General features: G+C 37.3%; 1 protein-coding gene across 1 annotated transcript; it reads left to right on the forward strand.

Annotated features, from left to right (window-relative positions):
* Positions 1-11,116: 11,116 nt before the first annotated feature.
* Positions 11,117-18,166, forward strand: LOC127977390 (uncharacterized). The gene is made up of 10 exons (XM_052582275.1): positions 11,117-11,142; positions 12,558-12,660; positions 12,941-13,081; positions 13,274-13,392; positions 13,527-13,663; positions 14,025-14,118; positions 14,255-14,584; positions 14,686-14,851; positions 15,009-15,136; positions 15,237-18,166. Exons 2-10 carry the CDS (start codon positions 12,564-12,566, stop codon positions 15,558-15,560), a joined length of 1,536 nt encoding a protein of 511 aa, XP_052438235.1. The 5' UTR covers positions 11,117-11,142; positions 12,558-12,563; the 3' UTR covers positions 15,561-18,166.
* The last annotated feature ends 4,695 nt before the right edge of the window (positions 18,167-22,861 follow it).

Raw genomic sequence — 22,861 nt, forward strand, 5'->3', positions numbered from 1 at the left:
AACTAGGCCCTTCCTCCGCCTTCGAGTTTTTGGCTAGCTTGCAGTACGCTTACCTTTCTGATTCTAATGATCATGCTGTAGGTCAAGCCCCCTCTCTCGTTGAGAGCTGGGCTAATGCTCCCTCAGCTTTCTTAAGGTTCAAATATTCAAAAGATGCTGGAAAACCTGAGAGAGTGCAAGATTTGGAGGATTCTGGAGGAAACGGTATTTAAACTTTTTTTTAAGACACAGGATTCATTAAACACTATCACAAAACAAACGTGAACAACTATTTATTTTAATTTAATCAGCTATAATTCTGACTAGCAGAATAAATATAAACATCTGTTCAATTAAGCTTCCTATAGCTTCACCAGGCCAGTCCTAAATAATAATAAAAATAAAAATGTATTATATGAATTATACTTAACTTATTATATTATTATACTTATTAACTTAATATTTTGCAATGTGATGTAAAGTTTTGACCACAACTGTATGTTTTAAACAGTGAGTTGTAAGATTAATAAGGGAATTAATCGATATAACTCAAAGGGGATTGAATTACAGTGAATAAGAACCTAATTAGTATGCAAAGTATTCAGAATTAATATTTAACACTTGATCAACTATTCGTCCACCGATAAATTGAGATTAGGGTATTTTATCAGTTCTGGACAAAATATTATCCCGTGGCCTACAAGAATAATATCATGAAATTATGATTACTGATTATGAGCAAGGTTACATAATTTACAGTTTAAGAAAGTAACTTGTAAGCACACAGCACAAGACACTGGTATGTAAAATCAAACAAGGCTTATTTAACTACTCTAATACACACAAACTAAACTAACGAAAACACACAAACATTCATTCAAACAGTGACAGAGAAAAGTGTTGTTATTAACAGAGGGTGAATGGAGTCCCAAGTGTCTAGCGTTAGACACTATTTCTTGACCGCAACCTGAGAGAATCAATCTACTAGCACTTTAATCTTAGTTCATTTTCTTAATAAGATTTGCACCAGTTTCAGCCAGAATTAGGAGATATTGTGTACTTGCGTTTGGATGCTCCTTGTTGGCTTTGGATGTGTTCCCTTCTGTAACAAAGTTGCTGGAGAGGGATTCTCTGGCGCTGATTGGCTGGCAGTAGGTCGATGACACGTTCTGAGGGACAGCAATCGATGGTGAGTGGTCAGTTGGTTTTGCCGGGTGGCGCTTCGTTCGCGAGACTTCCTGGATTGCGGGTTGCTATGCAACGGAGTTTCTCTGAGAGGGTTTTCTTGGACGAAGTTCAATGAAGGATCTTACGGAAGAGTTGATGAGTTTTGAGTGAGCTCTTGGTGGTTTGAAGAGTACATGCTGGACGATGGAAAGGTCAGTGCATAACATAGGCAAGAGCCCAAGTCACTGCAAGCAGGGCAAAGATCAAGGCACAGAGCTAAAAGCTAAAAGCAAGCATAGCTGCTTGTCATTGGGTTATAAACGTGTCCATCTGACCAGTCCGTCTTAGTGTGACAGCCAATCAGATATTGTCTTGGGTGGGGCCTAAGCCCCGTTCTCTGGTTCTTGCATGTAGTTAGCGTAATTTCCACGTGATCGCGTGTGTCCAAACTTCTGAGAGTTTAGTTTAAACGCTTTAATAAGCAAACTTAATAGTTTAAATATGGTGCATCCTACACACATCTACTTTATATCAAAATTCTAGAAATCATTTACCCATCAAGTAGATACCAAACTACATACTTCCCATAGTTGAGATGGAAGTAAATAAGGATTTAGCCATGATAAGTGTTTAACACACAAAATTACTTGAGTAATATAAAGCATGCATAATACAGAGAATACACATGTGTGAGGCAACTTTTGGTGATTAGTTCCTATAACTGAGGTAGAAAACCCTACGATTAGGCTGTAATGAAAGTTAAACACACAGAAACAATTCCACAGGTTATATAAAACATACATGATACTTAAGAAATGTGTGAGGTAAATACTTGTAATCAATTCAGATTATTGGAAGCAATTTTGAGACCGTTGTTTGTATTAAAGCTGCAGTAGTGAACTTTTGACGCTCTAGCAGTTAATGAACAGAACTGCTTGCGTCTTGTGGAAGAACATCGTAGCCGGAACTACTTCTCTCTGTTTATGTCTATGAAGAATCACAAAGGTGCTGGGTTACTCCGCTGCGGTATCCCCGAAGCAATCTAAAATAGTCCGAATATAAACACTTATTATAGGTGCACCCTAGTGATTCAGGACAAGCCAAAAACACGGTTTGGAAAATGGATTCATGGTGTACTCGCTTATTATATACATTTTTCTACATTTTGAACACAAACAAAGTTACGGACCGCAGCTCTGATTGTTTTTTTTTTTTTTTACCGGGAGCGATGGAGTTTCTGCAAATGGCAATAGGACCACTGGGAGGAGCCAGAGGAGCTTGATTTTTTTCACAGATTATCTGTCTCATATTCTACTGTCAGGACATAATGACAGGTTTAATAAATATGTAAAAAATATTTTTTTACAAAAGTTCCCTACAGCACCTTTTAACCACAAGTGGGTTAGATTTCAGTCTTTTGGTTTTGGGAGACAAAGTCTGTGGTTTAAGGGTTTTGGTGATCCTGGGCCGAAGGAATGCCTTATAGCATCCTTCCTGATCCCTGATAAGGCTGGGCATTTATACATTGGGTTCACCACAGGGTTCCTGGTCATTTATTCTTAAATTTGGGGAACAAAGAGAAATCAATCAATCAATCAATCACCTTTATTTATATAGTGCTTTAAACAAAATACATTGCGTCAAAGCACTGAACAACATTTATTTGGAAAACAGTGTCTCAATAATGCAAAATGATAGTTAAAGGCAGTTCATCATTGAATTCAGTTATGTCATCTCTGTTCAGTTTAAATAGTGTCTGTGCATTTATTTGCAATCAAGTCAATTATATCGCTGTAGATGAAGTGACCCCAACTAAGTAAGCCAGAGGTGACAGCGGCAAGGAACCGAAACTCCATCGGTGACAGAATGGAGAAAAAAACTTTGGGGGAAACCAGGCTCAGTTGGGAGGAGAGAAACAGACAAATATTAGCATAGATGCCATTCTTCTAATGATGTAGAAAGTGCATAAGGTGTTATGTGAAGTGTTTCCGGTTCCGGTTTACCTAATTAATGCAGCCTTAAAATCCTTTAACGGATTTGGATATTAAAAGCATATTAGTATGTTACGTGTATGCCAGGTTAAAGATATGGGTCTTTAATCTAGATTTAAACTGCAAGAGTGTGTCTGCCTCCCGAACAATGTTAGGTAGGTTATTCCAGAGTTTAGGCGCCAAATATGAAAACGATCTGCCGCCCGCAGTTGATTTTGATATTCTAGGTATTATGAAATTGCCTGAGTTTTGAGAACGTTACGGACGTAGAGGAGTGTATTGTAAAAGGAGCTCAGTCAAGGGCTTTTTTAGTAATAAGCAATATTTTTAAATCTATACGATGTTTGATAGGGAGCCAGTGCAGTGATGACAGGACCGAGCTAATATGGTCATACTTCCTGGTTCTAGTAAGAACTCTTGCTGCTGCATTTTGGACTAGCTGTAGTTTGTTTACTAAGCCTGTAGTTTGTTTACTAAGCATGCAGAACAACCACCCAATAAAGCATTACAATAATCTAACCTTGAAGTCATAAATGCATGGATTAACATTTCTGCATTTGACATTGAGAGCATAGGCCGTAATTTAGATATATTTTTGAGATGGAAAAATGCAGTTTTACAAATGCTAGAAACGTGGTTTTCTAAGGAAAGATTGCGATCAAATAGCACACCTAGGTTCCTAACTGATGAAGAAGAATTGACAGAGCAACCATCAAGTCTTAGACAGTGTTCTAGGTTATTACAAGCAGAGTTTTTAGGTCCTATAATTAACACCTCCGTTTTTTCTGAATTTAGTAGTAAGACCTTACTCGTCATCCAATTTTTTATATCGACTATGCATTCCATTCGTTTTTCAAATTGGTGTGTTTCACCGGGCCGCGAAGAAATATAGAGCTGAGTATCATTAGCATAACAGTGAAAGCTAACACCATGTTTCCTGATGATATCTCCCAAGGGTAACATATAAAGCGTAAAGAGTAGTGGCCCTAGTACTGAGCCTTGAGGTACTCCATACTGCACTTGTGATCGATATGATACATCTTCATTCACTGCTACGAACTGATGTCGGTCATATAAGTACGATTTAAACCATGCTAATGCACTTCCACTGATGCCAACAAAGTGTTCAAGTCTATGCAAAAGAATGCTGTGGTCAATTGTGTCAAACGCAGCACTAAGATCCAATAAAACTAATAGAGAGATACACCCACGATCAGATGATAAGAGCAGATCATTTGTAACTCTAAGGAGTGCAGTCTCAGTACTATGATACGGTCTAAATCCTGACTGGAAATCCTCACATATACCATTTTTCTCTAAGAAGGAATATAATTGTGAGGATACCACCTTTTCTAGTATCTTGGACAGAAAAGGGAGATTCGAGATTGGTCTAGTTTTAATTATAATTATAAATAATTAACTAGTTCTTTGGGGTCAAGTTGTGTTTTTTTATGAGAGGCTTAATAACAGCCAGTTTGAAGGTTTTGGGGACATATCCTAATGACAATGAGGAATTAATAATAGTCAGAATAGGACCTATGACTTCTGGAAGCACCTCTTTTAGGAGCTTAGATGGTATAGGGTCTAACATACATGTTGTTGGTTTAGATGATTTAACAAGTTTATACAATTCTTGCTCTCCTACAGTAGAGAATGGGTGGAACTGTTCCTCAGGGGGTCTATAGTGCACTGTCTGATGCAATACTGTAGCTGACAGCTGAATGGTTGCAATTTTATCTCTAATAGTATCGATTTTAGAAGTAAAGTAGTTCATAAAGTCATTACTGCTGTGGTGTTGGGAAATGTCAACACTTGTTGAGGCTTTATTTTTCGTTAATTTAGCCACTGTATTGAATAAATGCCTGGGGTTATGTTTGTTTCATTAACCTTCCTTAAGCGTAAAGGAGCAACTGTATTTAAAGTGCTAGAAAAGAGAGAGTCCATAGTTTCTGTTACATCATCAAGTTGTTCTGAGGTTTTGGATATGCTAAGGAATTTGGATACATCAGGAAGATAACTTAAAAAGCAGTCTTTTGTGGTAGAAGTGATGGTTCTTCGATACTTGTAACAAGAAGTAGAATTTACAATTTTGGCTATATGAAGTTTGCACAGAACTAAATAATGATCTGAGATATCATCACTTGGCTGAATAATTTCAACACTATCAACATCAATTCCATGTGACAGTATTAAATCTAGAGTATGATTTCGACAATGAGTAGGTCCTGAAACATGTTGTCTAACACCAATAGAGTTCAGAATGTCTATAAATGCTGATCCCAATGCATCTTTTTCATTATCAACATGGATATTAAAATTACCAACTATTAAAACTTTATCTGCAGCCAAAACTAACTTGGATGTAAAATCAACGAAATCTTTAATAAAGTCTGTATGGTGCCCTGGTGGCCTGTATACAGTAGCCAGTACAAACATAACAGGTGATTTATCATTAACATTTGTTTCTCTGGATAATGTTAAAGGTGCTGTAGGGAACTTTTGTAAAAAAATATTTTTTACACATTTTTTAAACCTGTCATTATGTCCTGACAGTAGAATATGAGACAGATAATCTGTGAAAAAATGGTCCTATTGCCATTTGCAGAAACTCCATCGCTCCCGGTAAAAAATAACCAATCAGAGCTGCGGTCCGTAACTTTGTTTGTGTTCAAAATGTAGAAAAATGTATATAATAAGCGAGTACACCATGAATCCATTTTCCAAACCGTGTTTTTGGCTTGTCCTGAATCACTAGGGTGCACCTATAATAAGTGTTTATATTCGGACTATTTTAGATTGCTTCGGGGATACCGCGGCGGAGTAACCCAGTACCTTTGTGATTCTTCATAGACATAAACAGAGAGAAGTAGTTCCGGCTACGAAGTTCTTCCGCAAGACGCAAGCAGTTCTGTTTATTAACCGCTAGAGCATCAAAAGATCCCTACCGCAGCTTTAAATGAAGCACCATTACTTCAAACGAGTTATACTTGAAGCCTGCTCTCTGAGAAATCCTGAAAACGTTGTTATAAATTGAAGCAACTCCTCCCCCTTTGCCTTTTAGATGCGGCTCATGTTTATAACAGTAATCTTGAGGGGTGGACTCATTTAAGATAATGTAATCATCAGGTTTTAGCCAAGTTTCTGTCAAACAGAGCACATCTATATTATGATCAGTTATCATATTATTTACAAAAAGTGTTTTCGTAGAAATGGATCTGATATTCAATAAGCCAATCTTTATCATTTGTTTATCCATATTGCATTTGTTTTTTATTTGTTGAACCTCAATTAAATTGTTAACCTTAACTTGGTTTGGACGTTTTTTGTATTTTCTAGTTCGGGGAACAGACACAGTCTCTATAGTGTGATATCTAGGTGAAAGAGTCTCTATGTGCTGAGAATTAGCTGACCTCTGTGACGGGAGGCAGCTAGCAGATGGTCGGTTTAGCCAGTCTGTCTGCTTCCTGAGGCATGAAATATGTTCCTGCTGTTCTGACGTTGCTGGAATGAGATAAGACAGACACGAGAATTAGACAGACACAATTCAAGTTTATTTGTATAGTGCTTTTTACAATTCAAATCATTACAAAGCAACTTTACAGAAAATTACATTTCTACAATATTTAGTAGTAGCTTATAAGTGGTGACTGTCAGTTTGTGCGCATGTAAAAAACGATGTAAATCCCATTCCAAAACATAGAAACAAATAGAGACATCATTAGCATAGCTTTGTTCCAACAAAGTAAAATTAATTAGTTTAACCCAAGCTAAAGAATAAGAATGCGCATTTGATCAGATACAACTGCAGTCACAATTTAAGAGATACATTATTTGAATGTTTGACGAAAGAGATTCGTTTTTAATATAGATTTAAACAGAGAGAGTGTGTCTGAACTCCGAACATCATCAGGAAGGCTATTCCAGAGTTTGTGAGCCAAATATGAGAAAGCTCTACCTCCTTTAGTGGACTTTGCTATCCTAGGAACTACCAAAAGTCCAGCGTTTTGTGACTTTAGGGAGCATGATGGATTGCAACGTGGTATGAAGCTAGTTAGGTACGCAGGAGCTAAACCATTTAGGGCCATATAGCCAGGTAAGTAATAATAATTTGTAACTGATACGGAACTTAATAGGTAGCCAGTGCAGAGACTGTAAAATTGGGGTAATATGATATATCATATTTTCTTGACCTGGTAAGGACTCTAGCTGCTGCATTTTGGACTACCTGTAGCTTGTTTATTGAAGATGCAGGACAACCACCTAGAAGTGCATTACAATAGTCCAGTCAAGAGGTTATGAATGCACAAACTAGCTTTTCTGCATCAGAAACAGGTAACATGTTTCATAGCTTGGCAATGTTTCTAAGATGGAAGAATGACGGTTTTGTAACATGGGAAATATGATTTTCAAAACACAAGTTGCTTTCTAACCCTTGTGGGTTGTTGGGGACGTTTTCGTCCATTAGGGGGTAAAGTTGAGTCTTATTTTGGCCACAACTTTCTCTGTGTTTGAGCTAATGGAATGATTTTTGGCTGACAAATCTTAATTTTTCAATAACTCAATGGTACACTGTGGGCAAATTCACTACCCTTTCAGGATGTTTGTGGATGAAAACATCCACTAAATTTAACTGCTGTAAAAATGTATCAGATAAATATTTTTTTTTTTCAAATTTGTTTGCATAAATCTATTAATCAACCTCAGTCCTGATCAAAACTACCATTTTTTTTTTTTTTATCCAAGATTGTAACTTTTTAATTACCAAGTTCATAAATGATATCACTGATTTGAAAAAAAAAAAAAAAAAAAATTACATATTTTCAATAAAAAAAAAAAGTGATTGTGGACTGGATATTTTTTTTACCTTTTATCACAGTCTTGGGCATGTCAAAGATTAGTAACAAGATTGGCTTTGATGCATTGTTAGTTTTTGTGCAGCATTAGATTTACATTTTTTCTCCCCAATTTGTTGTTGGTGGCTGTTTTTGCCCCATTGACTTCCATTATAACGACATTTTTTGATTGCAAAGCCATGACACCATATAATCATGCATTCTTGATTGTTTGTGGTTTTCCCTGTTGGGAAGAGGTAAAAAAAATATATTTTTACAGTTGATCACTAGGTGGGACCATTAACCCTTAAAATAGGAATGTGCAAAAAAAGGCTTGGTTTCTGGCTTGTATATGGAGTTATATGGAGTATAACAGCAAATTATAGTGTTTGTGTGTGTGTGAGATTCTTGATTGTTGGTGGTTTTCCCTGTTGGGAAGATGTAACATTTGTTATTTTTTACAGTTGATCACTAGGTGGGACCATTAGTGAGGTTCTCCGCTAACATCGCTCTAAACTCAGGGATGCAAGAGAGGAAATGGCATAAATCAAGAAACTTTACCGACTTCAGTGTGTATCGGTCTCTCCTATGTTCCTTCTCTGCAAATGTATTCACGGCTAAAACATTCTACAATCACAACAAAATTAACAGCTGTTGTGACGCTCGGACACTCTTCAAAACTTTCTCTTCTCTTCTTAATCCGGCTCCACCACCTCCTCCATCGACTCTTACAGTGGACGACTTGCAGTTTTCTTCACAAATAAGACAAAAACCATCAGTGACCAATTATCCACACCGCAGACTGAGGACAGCTTCACAATGACAGATGCACACTCTTTCTCCTCCTTCTCCCCACTCTCAGAGATGGACGTTTCCAAAGTTCTCCTGTCCAATCATCCTACTACTTGTCCACTTGATCCGATTCCCACTCACATCCTTCAAGCGATCTCTTCTTCAGTCATATATTCGCTTACTCACATTATCAACTCCTCTCTTCACTCTGGAACATTTCCCTCAGCATTCAAGCAGGCTTGGGTAAGCCCAGTGCTTCAGAAACCATCTCTAAATATAGCACTTTTTGAAAACTACAGACCAGTATCCCTTCCTCCATTCATTTCAAAGACACTTGAGCGAGCTGTGTTCAACCAGCTTTCTATGTTCCTTGTACAGAACAACTTCCTGGACAGCAACCAATCTGGCTTCAAAAGTGGCCACTCAACTGAGACTGCTTTGCTCTCGGTTACTGAAGCCCTGCGACTGGCAAGAGCAGCTTCAAAATCCCCAGTACTCACCTTACTGGACCTGGCTGCTGCTTTTGACATACTTAATCACCAGATTAACATCTCTGGAACCGCACTCCTGTGGGTTAAGTCCTACCTCTCTGACAGATCCTTCAGTGTGTCTTCGAGGGGTGATATTTCTAAGTCACAACACCTTGCTACTGGGGTTCCTCGAGGCTCAGTACTTGGACCACTTATCTTCTCTATCTACATGAAGTCATAGGATCTGTAATTCAGAAACATGGCTTTTCTTATCACTGCTACGCTGATGACACCCAACTCTACTTCTCATTCCAACCAGATGAACCGACAGTAACTGCTCATATTTCAGCCTGTCTGAGTGACATTTCTAGCTGGATGAATGACCATCACCTTCAGCTTCACCTTACGAAGACAGAACTCCTGGTGATTCCAGCTAACCAATCGGTTCATCACAACTTCTCTATACAGCTGGGTTCGTCAACCATTACTCCTTGGAGGACAGCCAGAAACCTAGGAGTTATGATGGATCATCAGTTAAGCATCACAGACCACATTGCTACAACGACCCGGTCCTGCAGATTTTCCTGATACAACATTAGGAAGATTCAAGATGACCACTGTCACGGCACCAACATACCTAAACTCACTGGTTAAATCTTATGTGCCCTCCAGAAGTTTGCGCTCTGCAAGTGAATGACGCCTTGTGGTGCCATCCCAAAGAAGTTCAAAATCACTCTCACAATCCTTCTCCTGGACTGAGCCCAGCTGGTGGAATGACCTCCCAATCTCAATTCGTACAACTGAGTCTTTACTCATTTTCAAGAAACATCTAAAGACTCATCTTTTTTGCCAGCATTTAACCAACTAATACTAGCATTTTTCCTTCTTTTCTTGTCTTTTCATTTTAATAACAGAAAAAAATACCTGGCTATGTGTTCTGTACTAGACTAACTGAGACTTGTCATGGTACTTGTATACTGTTGTTGTTCTCTTGTTGACCTGACTGCTTCTATTGTTCTCATTTGTAAGTCGCTTTGGATAAATGATTAAATGTAAATGTAAATGTAATCTAAAACATCTTAGAGCCTGCCCTTGAATACCTGTATAGGTTTGTAATCGATCTATGAGTATGTCATGATCTATGGTGTCGAACACAGCACTAAGATCAAGTAAAACTAGCAATGAGGCGCAGCCTTGATCTGACGCAAGAAGCAGGTCATTTGTAATTTTAACGAGTGCAGTTTCTGTGCTATGGTGGGGCCTGAAACCTGACTGAAGTTCTTCATACAGATTTTTTTTTGCAGGAAGGAGCTCAATTGAGCAGACACAACTTTTTCTAAAATGTTAGACATAAATGGAAGATTTGAAATAGGCCTATAATTTGCCAGTTCAGTAGGATCTACTTTTGGTTTCTTAATAAGAGGCTTAATATCCGCCAGCTTAAATGGTTTTGGGATGTGACCTAAAGTTAACGACGAGTTAATAATATTGAGAAGCGGTTCTTCGGCTACAGGTAACAACTTTTCAGTAATTTAGTGGGTACAGGATCTAATAAACATTTTGGTTTAGATACAGTGATCAGTTTATTTAGATTTCCTACACAGCAAAATCAAAAGTGTTAGATTTTCAGTGTTAGAGTTGAGAGTAAAAATCTAGAGTCATTTCAACTCTTTTTGAATCTAATTTAACTACAAGAAAGTTATTTCTCAAAAAGAGTTGGTGTTGTCACTGGGAGTTAAATGCCATATTGATGGTTTAACTCTACAGTGTTGATTTCAACTCAAAAGCTAGTGTTACCGCCTGAAGTCTATCATTTCCGTTACTTGCCTGCAGTGAGGCGGGAAACCAGACAGTTTTTTTTTCACTCGACTGGATCGGACTGGACACGCTCGTGAGTGGGAGCATTCACAAGTAAGTAAATTTAAACCAGTAACTTATATTTATTTAATTACATTTGTAGTGGTGGGCCTATTTTTTCCGACAGGTAACATTAAGTTAGCTAATGCTTAATATTCTAGTTAGTTTGATAGTGCTAGCTAATCAGTTCACCATGCAACAGTTATTACCACGCTCAAAAGGATATATTATGTGTACAATTTCACGTAACGCTCAATGTATGGAACAAATACAGTGAAAATTTTCTTATTGGGAAATCAGAACAACCAGTAAGTTAAAGGGGTCCATTAACGTTAGTCAAATTAGATCGAAGTAACGTTAGCATTTTTTCAGGATAAGGATATATGGTGAAATTAACGTTAGCTGTTTGTAACTTCGTGTTGTATTTCAAATATAAATTAACATGTTTAACGTGCTTGGTGTAAGTTAACCTCATATGTTGCACCTAATCATTTCTACAGCTGGACGAAGGTAGCTTACGGTCAGTATAAATAGTTGCAACACGTTTTATGTGAGGGTTTCAGCTAACGTTATAGCTAACTTTAACGTTAGCTGAACTAAATCAGGTGCACATGTTCGGAAGTGTGTAACGTAAACCTTTCTGGCTTTGGGCGGGTAAAATGAGCGCGGCGCGGTAGACGCAAATACGCCTCATTCGTGCTTCGAGACAGGAACAAAAATCACCTCTCTTGGAAGAGGATTAGTGAGGAGACTGTACAACCTGGTAAGATGTACAAATTTCACATTTGAGTCACGTTATTGACCTACTAACCAGCTAGAAAGCTGCTGTGCTGCCATTTTACAAATATTTTCCCGCTAATATACATAAATATCTTGTAAAAAAGATGGCCCCCAACGGATTTCGCCTCCGTCGCGTAAATTTCGCTTCAAACGTGTTTTTTTTTTTTTTGACGCGCGAATGGATTCAAATTATTTAGACACGGCAGGCGCGAATTTGACGCGCGTCTGGTGTGACTGTGAACGCACAGTCATGGAGGTTGGCTCGCTTGTTTATTTTCCATGAACAGTTTATCTGTGCTTGCTGCCCAGGTTTAAAAAGTTTGCACTTGCTGTATAGCAAGATGTTGCGTACAGGGCATTGTGCAATTTGGAAGAATTTTGTGTGGATATAAGCATCCACCTTCATTTTTTAAGAATACCGTTTAGGCTTCCTTTATCATGTTTCATGTGAACCTTTATGATTGTTGATATTGCGTCACTATTTTCTAATGATATCGTGTAAATAAGTGTACGGGTTTATTTTTAGGTTAGTCACATTTCCTAGCGAAATGTTATGAAATGTTTGTAAACGTTATGTGAACTCTCCTCTCTCTATTAGCTTTACCTCCTCTGTGTTGGTGCTTGTCATGGTAACGTGCACATTTTCTCATTCATTACGTTTCTGAATGTATTTTTTTTTTTCTTTACAGCACATCATGTTGGTCAAAGTGAGATTTGGTGAAACTCAGAAGTATGTTAAAGTTGCCCAAACTGAAGAGGGCTATGAAGACTACAATACATTTCTTCAGAAAGGTTTTCATCACTTCATTACATTGAAGTCATCAGTTTCTAAAATTTATTTTCCATTTACAATGGGACTGTAATCTGGTTATACTGCCCCAGAAACCAAGTTGTGTTTGTGTTGGGCAGTAATAATTTCTTGTCAAGCAGTCCAAATATAGAATCCAAAATGCAGAAAAAGAAAAACACCTGACACTGCTCAGAATACTACAATTGTTAACATTTTTTAATACTACTAATAATGGGAAATGCACTGTTTTTCTTTATTTTCCTAAATCTAATATTCTCTCAGTCATAGAAAAGTTAGGTCTTCCATTGCAGACCGAGCTGCATGTCACAGATGATTCTGGGACAGAAGTGGATGCGGATGTGTATGAGGAGCTTTTAAAAGCAGGGAATCTTATCATTCATGTGTCCACAGAAAAGTCTACAGGTAAGACTTTGCTCCGTTAGAGTGTTTGTTTTTCAAAGTTCAATTAAAGCTGAACTAGCCTGTTGTGCCCTAATATGCTAGACCGTTTGGTTGTCAAGCCTAAAATAAGTTGTTAGAGGTTCTTGAGCATGTATGTTTCTTTTAAATGTCTTTCAGTTGTGCTTAATCAAGATTTCTCACATTCTACGTCAGAGTTGCTTGTGTCCGACACGTCATCCTCTGTGGCGTCTGATTCATCAGATGCAACAGTGATTCATGATAGAAACAATGTATATAAAAGAACCCACATTGAGCGGGAATCAGCAAATGAGGTATTGGGGAATTTCAATAATAAATGAAATTAGTTATTATTCCTCAAACACAAAGATTCTGTAGAAGAGCTGTGGTTTTATTGCAGGAATGTCTAACATGATGACTACCTTTGTGATTCTTCTTCATGTTTTAGATGGTGAGAAACGTTCTCCATTCTAAGCCGGGGGGAGAAAAAATCTTGCACGAGTATGACAAAACAAAGACATTGACGGATGCTACACGGCGACAAATGGTAAACCTCCTGGTTGCAGACATGATGGAAGTACATGGGTAAGTATACCATGTTGGTAACACTTTACTTGAAGGGTGTGCATAAGACTGACATCACCTTCATAATCATGACATGTCACATGTCATGAGGTTTTATGCATGTTTATGACAACTGTCATTAAGTATCATTCACTCAATTATTACATTTTTAATGCAAATGTCATGACAAAGACATCTCAAACAATGTCATATTTGCATTAAAAATGTCATAATTGAGCTAATGACACTTAATGACAGTTGTCATAAACACACCCCTTCAAGTAAAGTGCTACCGTTTTGTTTGATAGGCATTAAGTCCATATTTTTATCCCTCTTGAAGGGGGAAAAAGCTTGAACAATAATATATTTTCTACTTTTAAAGGAGAATACCACCAACCCATGTGCGAACAAAATATGCTGTTGGCATCACCACTCTATTTCCCAACCTTAGTGATCCATACTCTGGAAACGGATATGTAAGTTTTTTTTTTTTTTTTTATTAATGGCTTATATTGCAATATATGGATAATGTGTATGTTCTTAATTTCTTACTTTGCCATTTGGTGATGTGACCCCTGTGTTGCATACTTTTGTTCTTTTTGGGTTTTACAGGAACACTACTATGATGCAGAAAGTGGGTCTGGCTACTTGGCCTGGAGGATAAAGACCGTCCAGCGCAACACTGCAGTTCAATCTCGGAGATGCTCCACCAGCACTACGTATGGTCCAAAGAGCAAGAGGGATTTTCTCCTGGCTGACAAGCAACTGTTCGGCGAGGAATGCCGTGAGGCAATATCCTTATTGAAACATTCAACTGATGTGTCAGTTGTCAAAGATAAGATGATGGCAACATTTCAATACCGCCAGACGCTAGTTCAGGACCAGCAAAACTCTGCAACAGTCTTGGATGTGTTCCCGCGGTTTCTCAACATCCCCGGCTTGGTAAGAAAGACATACCTTTGTTTGATCAGCATATTTTTGAAGTGAACAATTATGACTCAATATTCTTTCAGTATCAAGGATTTAAGGTGTTTCTTCTGTAGATTGACCAAGATTTTACCATGATGTTTGGAGAAGAAGTTTCTGGCAGATTTTTGGCAAAATGGCCGACGTACTTCAAACCCAGGCTCCTGGCAGACTGCAAGAACCGGACTTCTAATGAGCATGTTGAAGAACTCTTGTCTGCGCAGCAAAACTCAAATGAGTCTGGTAAGTGTGCCTCATTCTGCCTTTAAAACATTTACACAACAGATTCTTATCATCTTACCTTAAGTATTGTCTTTGGCATAATCTGTCTTTTTTTAAATAATATTTTAAGATAGAAATGTTTCTGAACATCTTACACCTAATTCTACTTTGCTCCTAGGCTGGGACAGTGACCTGTCAAGCGTTCTACTGCTGGTTCACCTGCTCCCCCCTACGTCAAAAGGCCACAAGAAGAGTGCTAAGATTAGCTCATATCAAGCTGTCAACCATGTGGCGCGATATCTTAAGGTATTTTGTGTTTAATGTTTTTCATCCACTTGTTCTCATACTGCCGTTGCTTGTGTTGCATAACTTAAATTAATATTTTATGTCTCTGTGTTTGTCACAGATTGGAGCCAGTGTTGAGGCCTTCCTAGGGAGCTTGGAACCAGGACAGCCCTTCCTCCTCTGTGTGGGTGAACAGAAGAACAACATTCAGAGGTTCTATGTCATCGTTGACCAGAAGGCCATCCCTTGCAAGGCGCAAACATCCCTGGCAGCTTTCGATGAGCTTTTCAAGGCACACTTCATCTTCAGTGTTAACTACCATGAATCCCTCAACAGCTTCTACACATTCATCCAAACCACAGTGTTTAACATCGACTTGGGAAGTACCAAGGAAAGTCCCAGGGTAAAGGAACTCAGAGCAAGGCTGTTTCACACTAATATTTGAGCTGATACACGTCCTTGTTTGCAAATATGCTGATATGTTTTATTTGTAAGGCACACCAGAAAAGTTCTGCATTGCTTTGTCAGCATTTGAGACTTCACCATGGATTATATCCAGGAAAGACATTACGTTTGAAATGTGGACAACCGGGATGTTCTTTATCATTTTGTACGTATTCAGGGTTCAAAAAACACCTCGTTCGTTTGCACAGGGACACTTGTTCACCAAATAAACACCTCGTTCGTTTGCACAGGGCCACTTGTTCACCAAATACTATTGACAATGTGGACGCTCAAAGTGAAGGTGATGAGCCTTCAAGTTCTCAGGCATTCTGTACAGACACTCCAGTAACTAGCCGGACCTCTGTTGACAAGCATCATTTGTTAAACCTGTGTGGATCTGTTGTAGCACAATTGCAAGCATCAGGTGTTGCTGAGAGCACTCTCCAAGCAATGGTAGGGTCAATGGAAGAGCTTGTAAATGACATTCATGAGCAAACAAGAGAAGCTGTTCTCAGCTGTACTTCTTCAGAGATTCAAGCAACCGATTTGGAAGAAAAGGTGGAAAATTGTTTTGATCAATTGGAAAATCCTTTCTCAGTCTTAAATACAGCAGCCAAACGACAGAAGTTCTTTGAGGAAAAGTGGGAAATAGTTGAACCTGTAGAGTATGTTCTTGGGGTGCGTTTTGATTTGCGGAGAGATCGGACAACAGGAGTTTACAATCAGATCCCTGTAACAGATAAATTTGTGTATGTACCCATCTTGGGAACCCTGAAATCTATGTTTAAGAATAGTGAATTATGTGAAAGTTTCCTTCAAGTCAAGCAACATAAAGAAGGTGTTTATAAAGATATATGTGATGGTTCATACTTCAAAAGTAATGATTTGTTTTCCCAGCAAAAACATGCTCTACAGATTCAGCTTTATTACGATGATTTTGAGACGGCAAATCCCTTGGGTTCAAAGAAAGGGATACACAAGCTTGGTTGCATTTACTTTATATTGAGGAACCTGCCCCCAAAATGTAATTCTGTTCTGATGAATATTCATGTTGTGGCACTTTTTCATTCACAAGACCTGAGGAAATATGGTTTTGATGAAATACTAAAGCCTCTCATTGATGATGTTAAAACACTAGAAATGCAAGGAATAGAGGTACCTTTCTCAGACTCACCATTGCGAGGGACTGTTATTCAAGTAACAGGTGATAATCTAGGTTTGCACGGATTGTTTGGTTTGATTGAATCCTTCAGTGCAACATATTTCTGTAGATTTTGTTTAACTACAAAGGAAGAGTCACAATCTGTCTTCACTGAAGATAACCCTTGCTTAATTTTCCGTACAAAAGAAATGCATGCAGAACATTGTGCATCTCTACAGGAAAATCCTATGTTGGCATCAACATTTGGTGTCAAGAAGACATGCTTGCTCAATACACTATGTTTTTACCACATCTCTGATAACTATGCAGTTGACATCATGCATGATTTACTTGAAGGTGTAGTGCAGTACGAATTGAAACTAGTATTTCAATACCTGGTCAATAACAAGAACCTGTCTTTAGAAACATTGTCACAGAGGATCCAAAGTTTCAACTACGGTTATATTGAGCGAAAAAACAGACCAAGTGGGTTGAAAATGGATGAGAGTAGTAAAGATCTGGGATTGAATGCAATTCAGTCGTGGTGTCTTGTGCGAAATGCTCCCCTGATTTTTGGTGATGTAATTGAAAGAAATAACAGTTACTGGAACTTGCTCCTCCTCTTGATTCAGATAGTGAATATAGTGTTTTCACCAGTTGTTACCAATGGTTTGACGTATTATTTGAAGCATTTGATTAATGATCACCACAAGCTGTTCAGATCCTTGTTTCCTGACAGAAGATTAATTCCAAAGCATCATTTTATGATCCATTATCCAAGGTGCATTCGTAAAATAGGTCCACTTATCCATGTATGGTGCATGAGGTTTGAGGCCAAACATAATGTTTTTAAACGATCTGTTAAAAATTTCAAAAATATCACAAAAACCTTGGTAAAACAACACCAGAGACAGTTAGCTTATCACTGGGAGAATTTTAATTTTCAGCGATTTGAGTTTGGTCCAGTGAGGAAAGAAATGATCGATAACTTGGAGGGTGGTGAGAATTTAAGTGCTAAGTTTCAGGTGAATGCATTTTCTGATGTGTCAACTACTAATTGGGTGAAAAACTTTGGAACTGAGTATCAAATTGGTATGTTTGTGTGTATTACAACAGATATGGAAATTCCTGTGTTCAGAAAGATCACAAATATCATTATTAATGAAGATCAAGCTTTTATCTTGACATGCAGAGTTGACACACTTTATTTTGATGACCACTTTAATGCATATTGTATTGAGGAGAGAGATGATTCCTTTTCTGTTATTTCTATTGATGAGTTGATTTATTACAGACCGTATGACAAACAGTTTTCTAATGAGATGGATGAAAAAACATATGTAGTGCCACATTGCCATTTTGTGTGACCTGTGCTAGAGGATTGGTTGTCCATTTGTTAATGTAAAGCCAGTGCTTTGTTGTGGATGGTGTGCTTTTTTTAATATACAGATTCACTTGAACTACAATCTCCCTGTTTTTGTCTTTTTTTGTAAATAATTTTAATGAGTTGCATTTGGGGGGGGGGGTAAATTGATTCCCAATAGTATTACAAATCACAAATTAGAAAAGAGTTGCATTTTATGTTAAACTTTACAACCTATGTAGTGTTAATATGGCAACAACTCTGTAGTGTTGAAAGAAAAACACACATTTGGTGTTAAATTTTTACACTACGCACTGGTGTTGGGTAAATTCAACACTAACCAGTGTTGACTAGTGTTAAATGTTAACTTTTTAGAGAGTTGCTGCAACTCTGTCAAAGTGTTAAATATTTAACACTTTGTAAAGTGTAGTTTTAACTCGATCTAGTGTGGACCAATATAGACACTTTTAAAGTGTTGAATTTAACTCTGTAGGTGTTGAATTAGCACTGCTGATTTTGCTGTGTATAGTTGTAAAGCATTGCAGTTTATTTTTGGGTGCGATGGATGAAACTGAAGTGTTAGACGCTGTAGAATTTACATTTGCTATTGTATTTCTAATGTTAACTATTTTATCAGTGAAGAAATTTATAAAGTAATTACTATTAAACGTTGATGGAATATTTGAATCAGGTGGCATCTGGTTATTTGTTAATTTAGCCACTGTGCTAAATAAAAACCTTTGATTGTTTTGGTTAGTTTCTATGAGTTTGTGGATATTATCTTAGGTTTTTAGAGCCTGTCTATAGCTGGACATACTGGTGTTCCATGCAATTCTAAAAACGTCCAAGTTAGTTTTTCTCCATTTGCATTCAATACTACGAGTTTCTTTCTTGAGAGAGTGAGTATTACTGTTATACCATGGCACAGTACGTTTTTCTCAAACCTTTTTCAGTTTGATGGGAGCAACAGCTTCTAATGTATTAGAGGAAATAGTGCCCATGTTGCCAGTCATTTTGTCTAGTCCATGTGTATTTTTGGGTACAAATAGCAGTTGAGATAGATCAGGCAGGTTATTTGGGAATCTGTTTTTGGTGGCTGGAACAATAGTTCTGCCCAGACGATAACGCTGAGCCATATAGTTAATATCAGTGATATGCAGCATTCACGATACGAGGAAATGGTCTGTAACATCATCACTTTGAGGTACGATATCTATATCAGTAAGATCGAGATGATCAGTGGGCCAGGTGACATTTTGCTTGACTCCAAAATAGTTTATTAGATCAGTAAACGCAAGTCCTAATGCATCATTTTTATTATCAACGTGAATATTAAAATCTCCCATGATTAGCGCTTTATCAACTGTAACTAGAAGGTCTGAGAGGAAATCTCCAAATTATTTTAAGAAGACCCTGGTGGTCTTTACACAGTAGCCAGAGCAAGAGATACATTAGATTTATTTTGCATGTCTGACAGTGTAACATTAAGCAGAAGTATTTCAAATGAGTTAAACCTGTATTCTGTTTTCATGCTTATAACAGTAATTTTAGACCAATATAATCATTTGGTTTTACCCAGGTTTCAGTCAATCTGAGTACATCAAAACTATTATCTGTGATCATTTCATTTACAATAACTGCTTTGGGTGTTGAGTGATCTAATATTTATGAGCCCAAACTTTAAAAATTGTTTTTGTTCATTTATTTAAAATTTTTCTGGTTTAATCACAATAATATTTTTTTTCTAGATCCTACATTAAATGTATATTTTGAATTCACTATTCGGGGAACAGACAAAGTCTTAATAGATTGTACAGCGCAATTCCTTTTATAATTTAAGCGGCTGGAACGAAAGTCATCATAATAGTTATTTGAGAATTGTCTTACTAGTCACATGGAGCGAAGTATCCTGGAGCAGCTCCGCTCCGACTCTGCTGGGGTCCAGGCCATCAGCGCGAAAAAGCCTAGGACGCTCCCAGAAAAGATTCCAATTATTAACAAATAGCAGTTTCTGTTCTTTACACTATGACAACAACCATTAATTTAAAGGAACAAGCCTACTGAACCTTTCGTGTCGTCGTCAATACCTGGGTAGTGCTCCTGACACGATGATCGTTGCCGCACGCATCGTGCCACGGACCGTCTCGATTAGGCTCCTAAAGTCCCTCTCCAGCGTCTACGTCTGCCGCAGCAAGGTGTCGTTAACCCTGGTGTAAAGCACGACCATTCTGAGGCTCTTGTCGGCCTTCAGGGTCAGGGGTATCTGCGCAGAAACATCGAGCACCAGGGAAACAATGAGTGTGCACTTTACCTTCGGCTAACATAGCACGGACGTGTCGGACAATGGAGTCTCATATGATCACAGCGTCGTGTCCCGTCCTCCCGCCCGGGAGGATTCCAGCGCGGATCTCCACTCTCTCAGCTGGGCCTGCCTCACCTCCAGGTCACGAATCTGCTTCTCCACTGCCTCCAGCTCGAGCTGCGCCGATTACAGCTCGAACGTGTCTTCACCTGCAATCAAAGGTAGACATTCATCTGCCATTAAAGCAAGTAACAGTAGGTAAAACAATGTTAATGTGTGTGAATATAGAATTAGCAATGCAAGCGCGGTTAGCAGCAACCTCGCTGCTGATGCTAATGGGCTATAAGCTAATAGTGGACCCGGGAGATCAAAATAAAAGTAGTGATAACGAGGCGTTCTGATTGTTTTTGTTGTAGAATACGATAGAGGATATATTTACACATTATAGAAATGGAAACGATGGTGTATACATTTTTTTTTTTTTTTTACAGCAGGCTTATTTTAGTAAAATAGCAATACCCCTATCATCCTCTACCATTTTCTTTCTATTTATCATGTGGAAACTGTCACCATCAAAGGGTTCATATTTTCACTGTCCTTCAGATGAATGGTTGGGTCTGGGAACAGAGGATCCTGTAAAAATTTAATAAAACACACTTTCTCTAAATAAATTGTATTGTTTAAATGATCTATTAATCTTTTCCCCCTTTTCAGGGTTATGACATAAATACATGAATGATGTTAGAATGATGAAACATAACATGATAATAAAAATTTAATGAAAATGGGCAGCGATTTTGTTAGCTGAACTATACAGCAATTCACAAGATCGCATATGCACATATGAAGAGTTTTGTTCCAAAGCGCAATAAATCCATTTTGATTAATATTAATAAAAAATGAGTTTTCTTTACCAAAAAAAGTGGCAAGATGAAAACCACTATTTTATATTTCAAACCTTCACATAGCATCTTTAGGTTATACAAACATGAAAAATTAAAATCCAGGTTTTGATTTTCAAAGATTTATTATACAATTTTATTAGTATTTTTCCCCAAAATGAAATAAATTCGTGATACTTTTTTTTTTTAAGCAAAAAATTCATTGAATCAATATGAAAGTAATTTTTCATATTGAAACTGTTAAAAATACACAACATAGTAAGTTGATCCACATATGACAGCCTCTCAACTTGGTCTATACGAATTATATTATATCAAAATCAATAATTATATTATATCAAAATCAATAATTATATACAGGCACAATCAATACTTATATACAGGCACAATCAATATTACACTAAGTAGACATCGAAAACACCTCTTTATACCGCGGTGGCTTTTGACCACTGAGTGGCGCTTTAACCACAAGTTATCAAACAAGTGCATCAAAGCAGATTTTCGCAAATAGACGTCAGTTTTGCCTCGCTGATGTGTTACATTTGATGGCTTCAGTCACGGAAAATGAAAGAAAAACACTATAGTTTAAATATTTAATATATTTAATATTTAATATTCACAGATGAAAGTTTGGTATTTATGAAGTTATGTGCATTTCTTAGAACGAGAAAGAGAAAGAGTATGTGGTTATATTTTCTAAGCTACATGGTATTAAACCATATTTTAGATTGGACACATTTAAAAGGTGTTCAGTATTATTTATATTATATTAATTATGCGTTATATTATTCGGAAATTGAGAAATTAAGATTAAGAAATTGTTGCATGTTTAAATGTGAAGCACTGTATAATTTCGTTCCCATTATTTAGGCCTAATTTGCCTAAAACAAGAAACGAATAAAATTAAACCGTCACGATTAAATCTTTGAAACTCTAAAGAATTAATAAAACGTCCTCACGATTAAACTCAAGTTCTCTCATTATAATCAACAACATTCACACGATGTAAAAAAAAAATAAAAAAATAAAAAAAGCTTTAGTAAACTAAAGTAATTTTAGAGTAATGTTAGAGTCTGTGCTGCGGATCATTTCAGAAAGATAACAGCTTTAATACCAGTATTAAAGACTTTTAAAAATAAGTTGAGCTCAAAACTCACTCTTAGTTAGCAGCAAGTGTTTGAAATAACTTGATCCGATGTGGATTATAATCACTAAACAAGGCAGAAATATTTATAAGCGATGTAAAAGACTATGCACGCTAAACATTAACGTTACCATAGTAAACATGGTAAATATGACCGCTTGGATAAATCAGAAGTCAGCTTCTTATTCTCTATCACAATTGTGTATTTATTAAGTAACATTTTATCTGTCGTCTCGTTTAGTGAGTTTAGCTCCACTTTGCATATCATCAAAATATAATAATGATTTTTGTTCGGGAGCTTTTATAAAAATAGAGAGTCTGCGCTGCAGATGATTTCTGAAAGATAACAGCTTTAACACCAGCATTAAACACTTTTTTAAATAAATCAAGCTCAAAACAGTCAGCAGCTAGTCTTTGAAATAACTTGATCCAATGTGTATACAAGGCAGA

The sequence above is a fragment of the Carassius gibelio genome, chromosome B18 (genome assembly GCF_023724105.1).
Source record: "Carassius gibelio isolate Cgi1373 ecotype wild population from Czech Republic chromosome B18, carGib1.2-hapl.c, whole genome shotgun sequence".
In the NCBI taxonomy this organism is placed as follows: domain Eukaryota; kingdom Metazoa; phylum Chordata; class Actinopteri; order Cypriniformes; family Cyprinidae; genus Carassius; species Carassius gibelio.

Excerpts from the sequence above, each read along its gene's own strand:
- LOC127977390 (XM_052582275.1), top strand. The coding sequence starts at position 12,564 with ATGTTGGTCAAAGTGAGATTTGGTGAAACTCAGAAGTATGTTAAAGTT. Across the intron at positions 13,082-13,273 it reads GTCCACAGAAAAGTCTACAG|AGTTGCTTGTGTCCGACACG; the intron begins GTAAGACTTTGC and ends ATTCTACGTCAG. Across the intron at positions 14,119-14,254 it reads CATACTCTGGAAACGGATAT|GAACACTACTATGATGCAGA; the intron begins GTAAGTTTTTTT and ends TGGGTTTTACAG.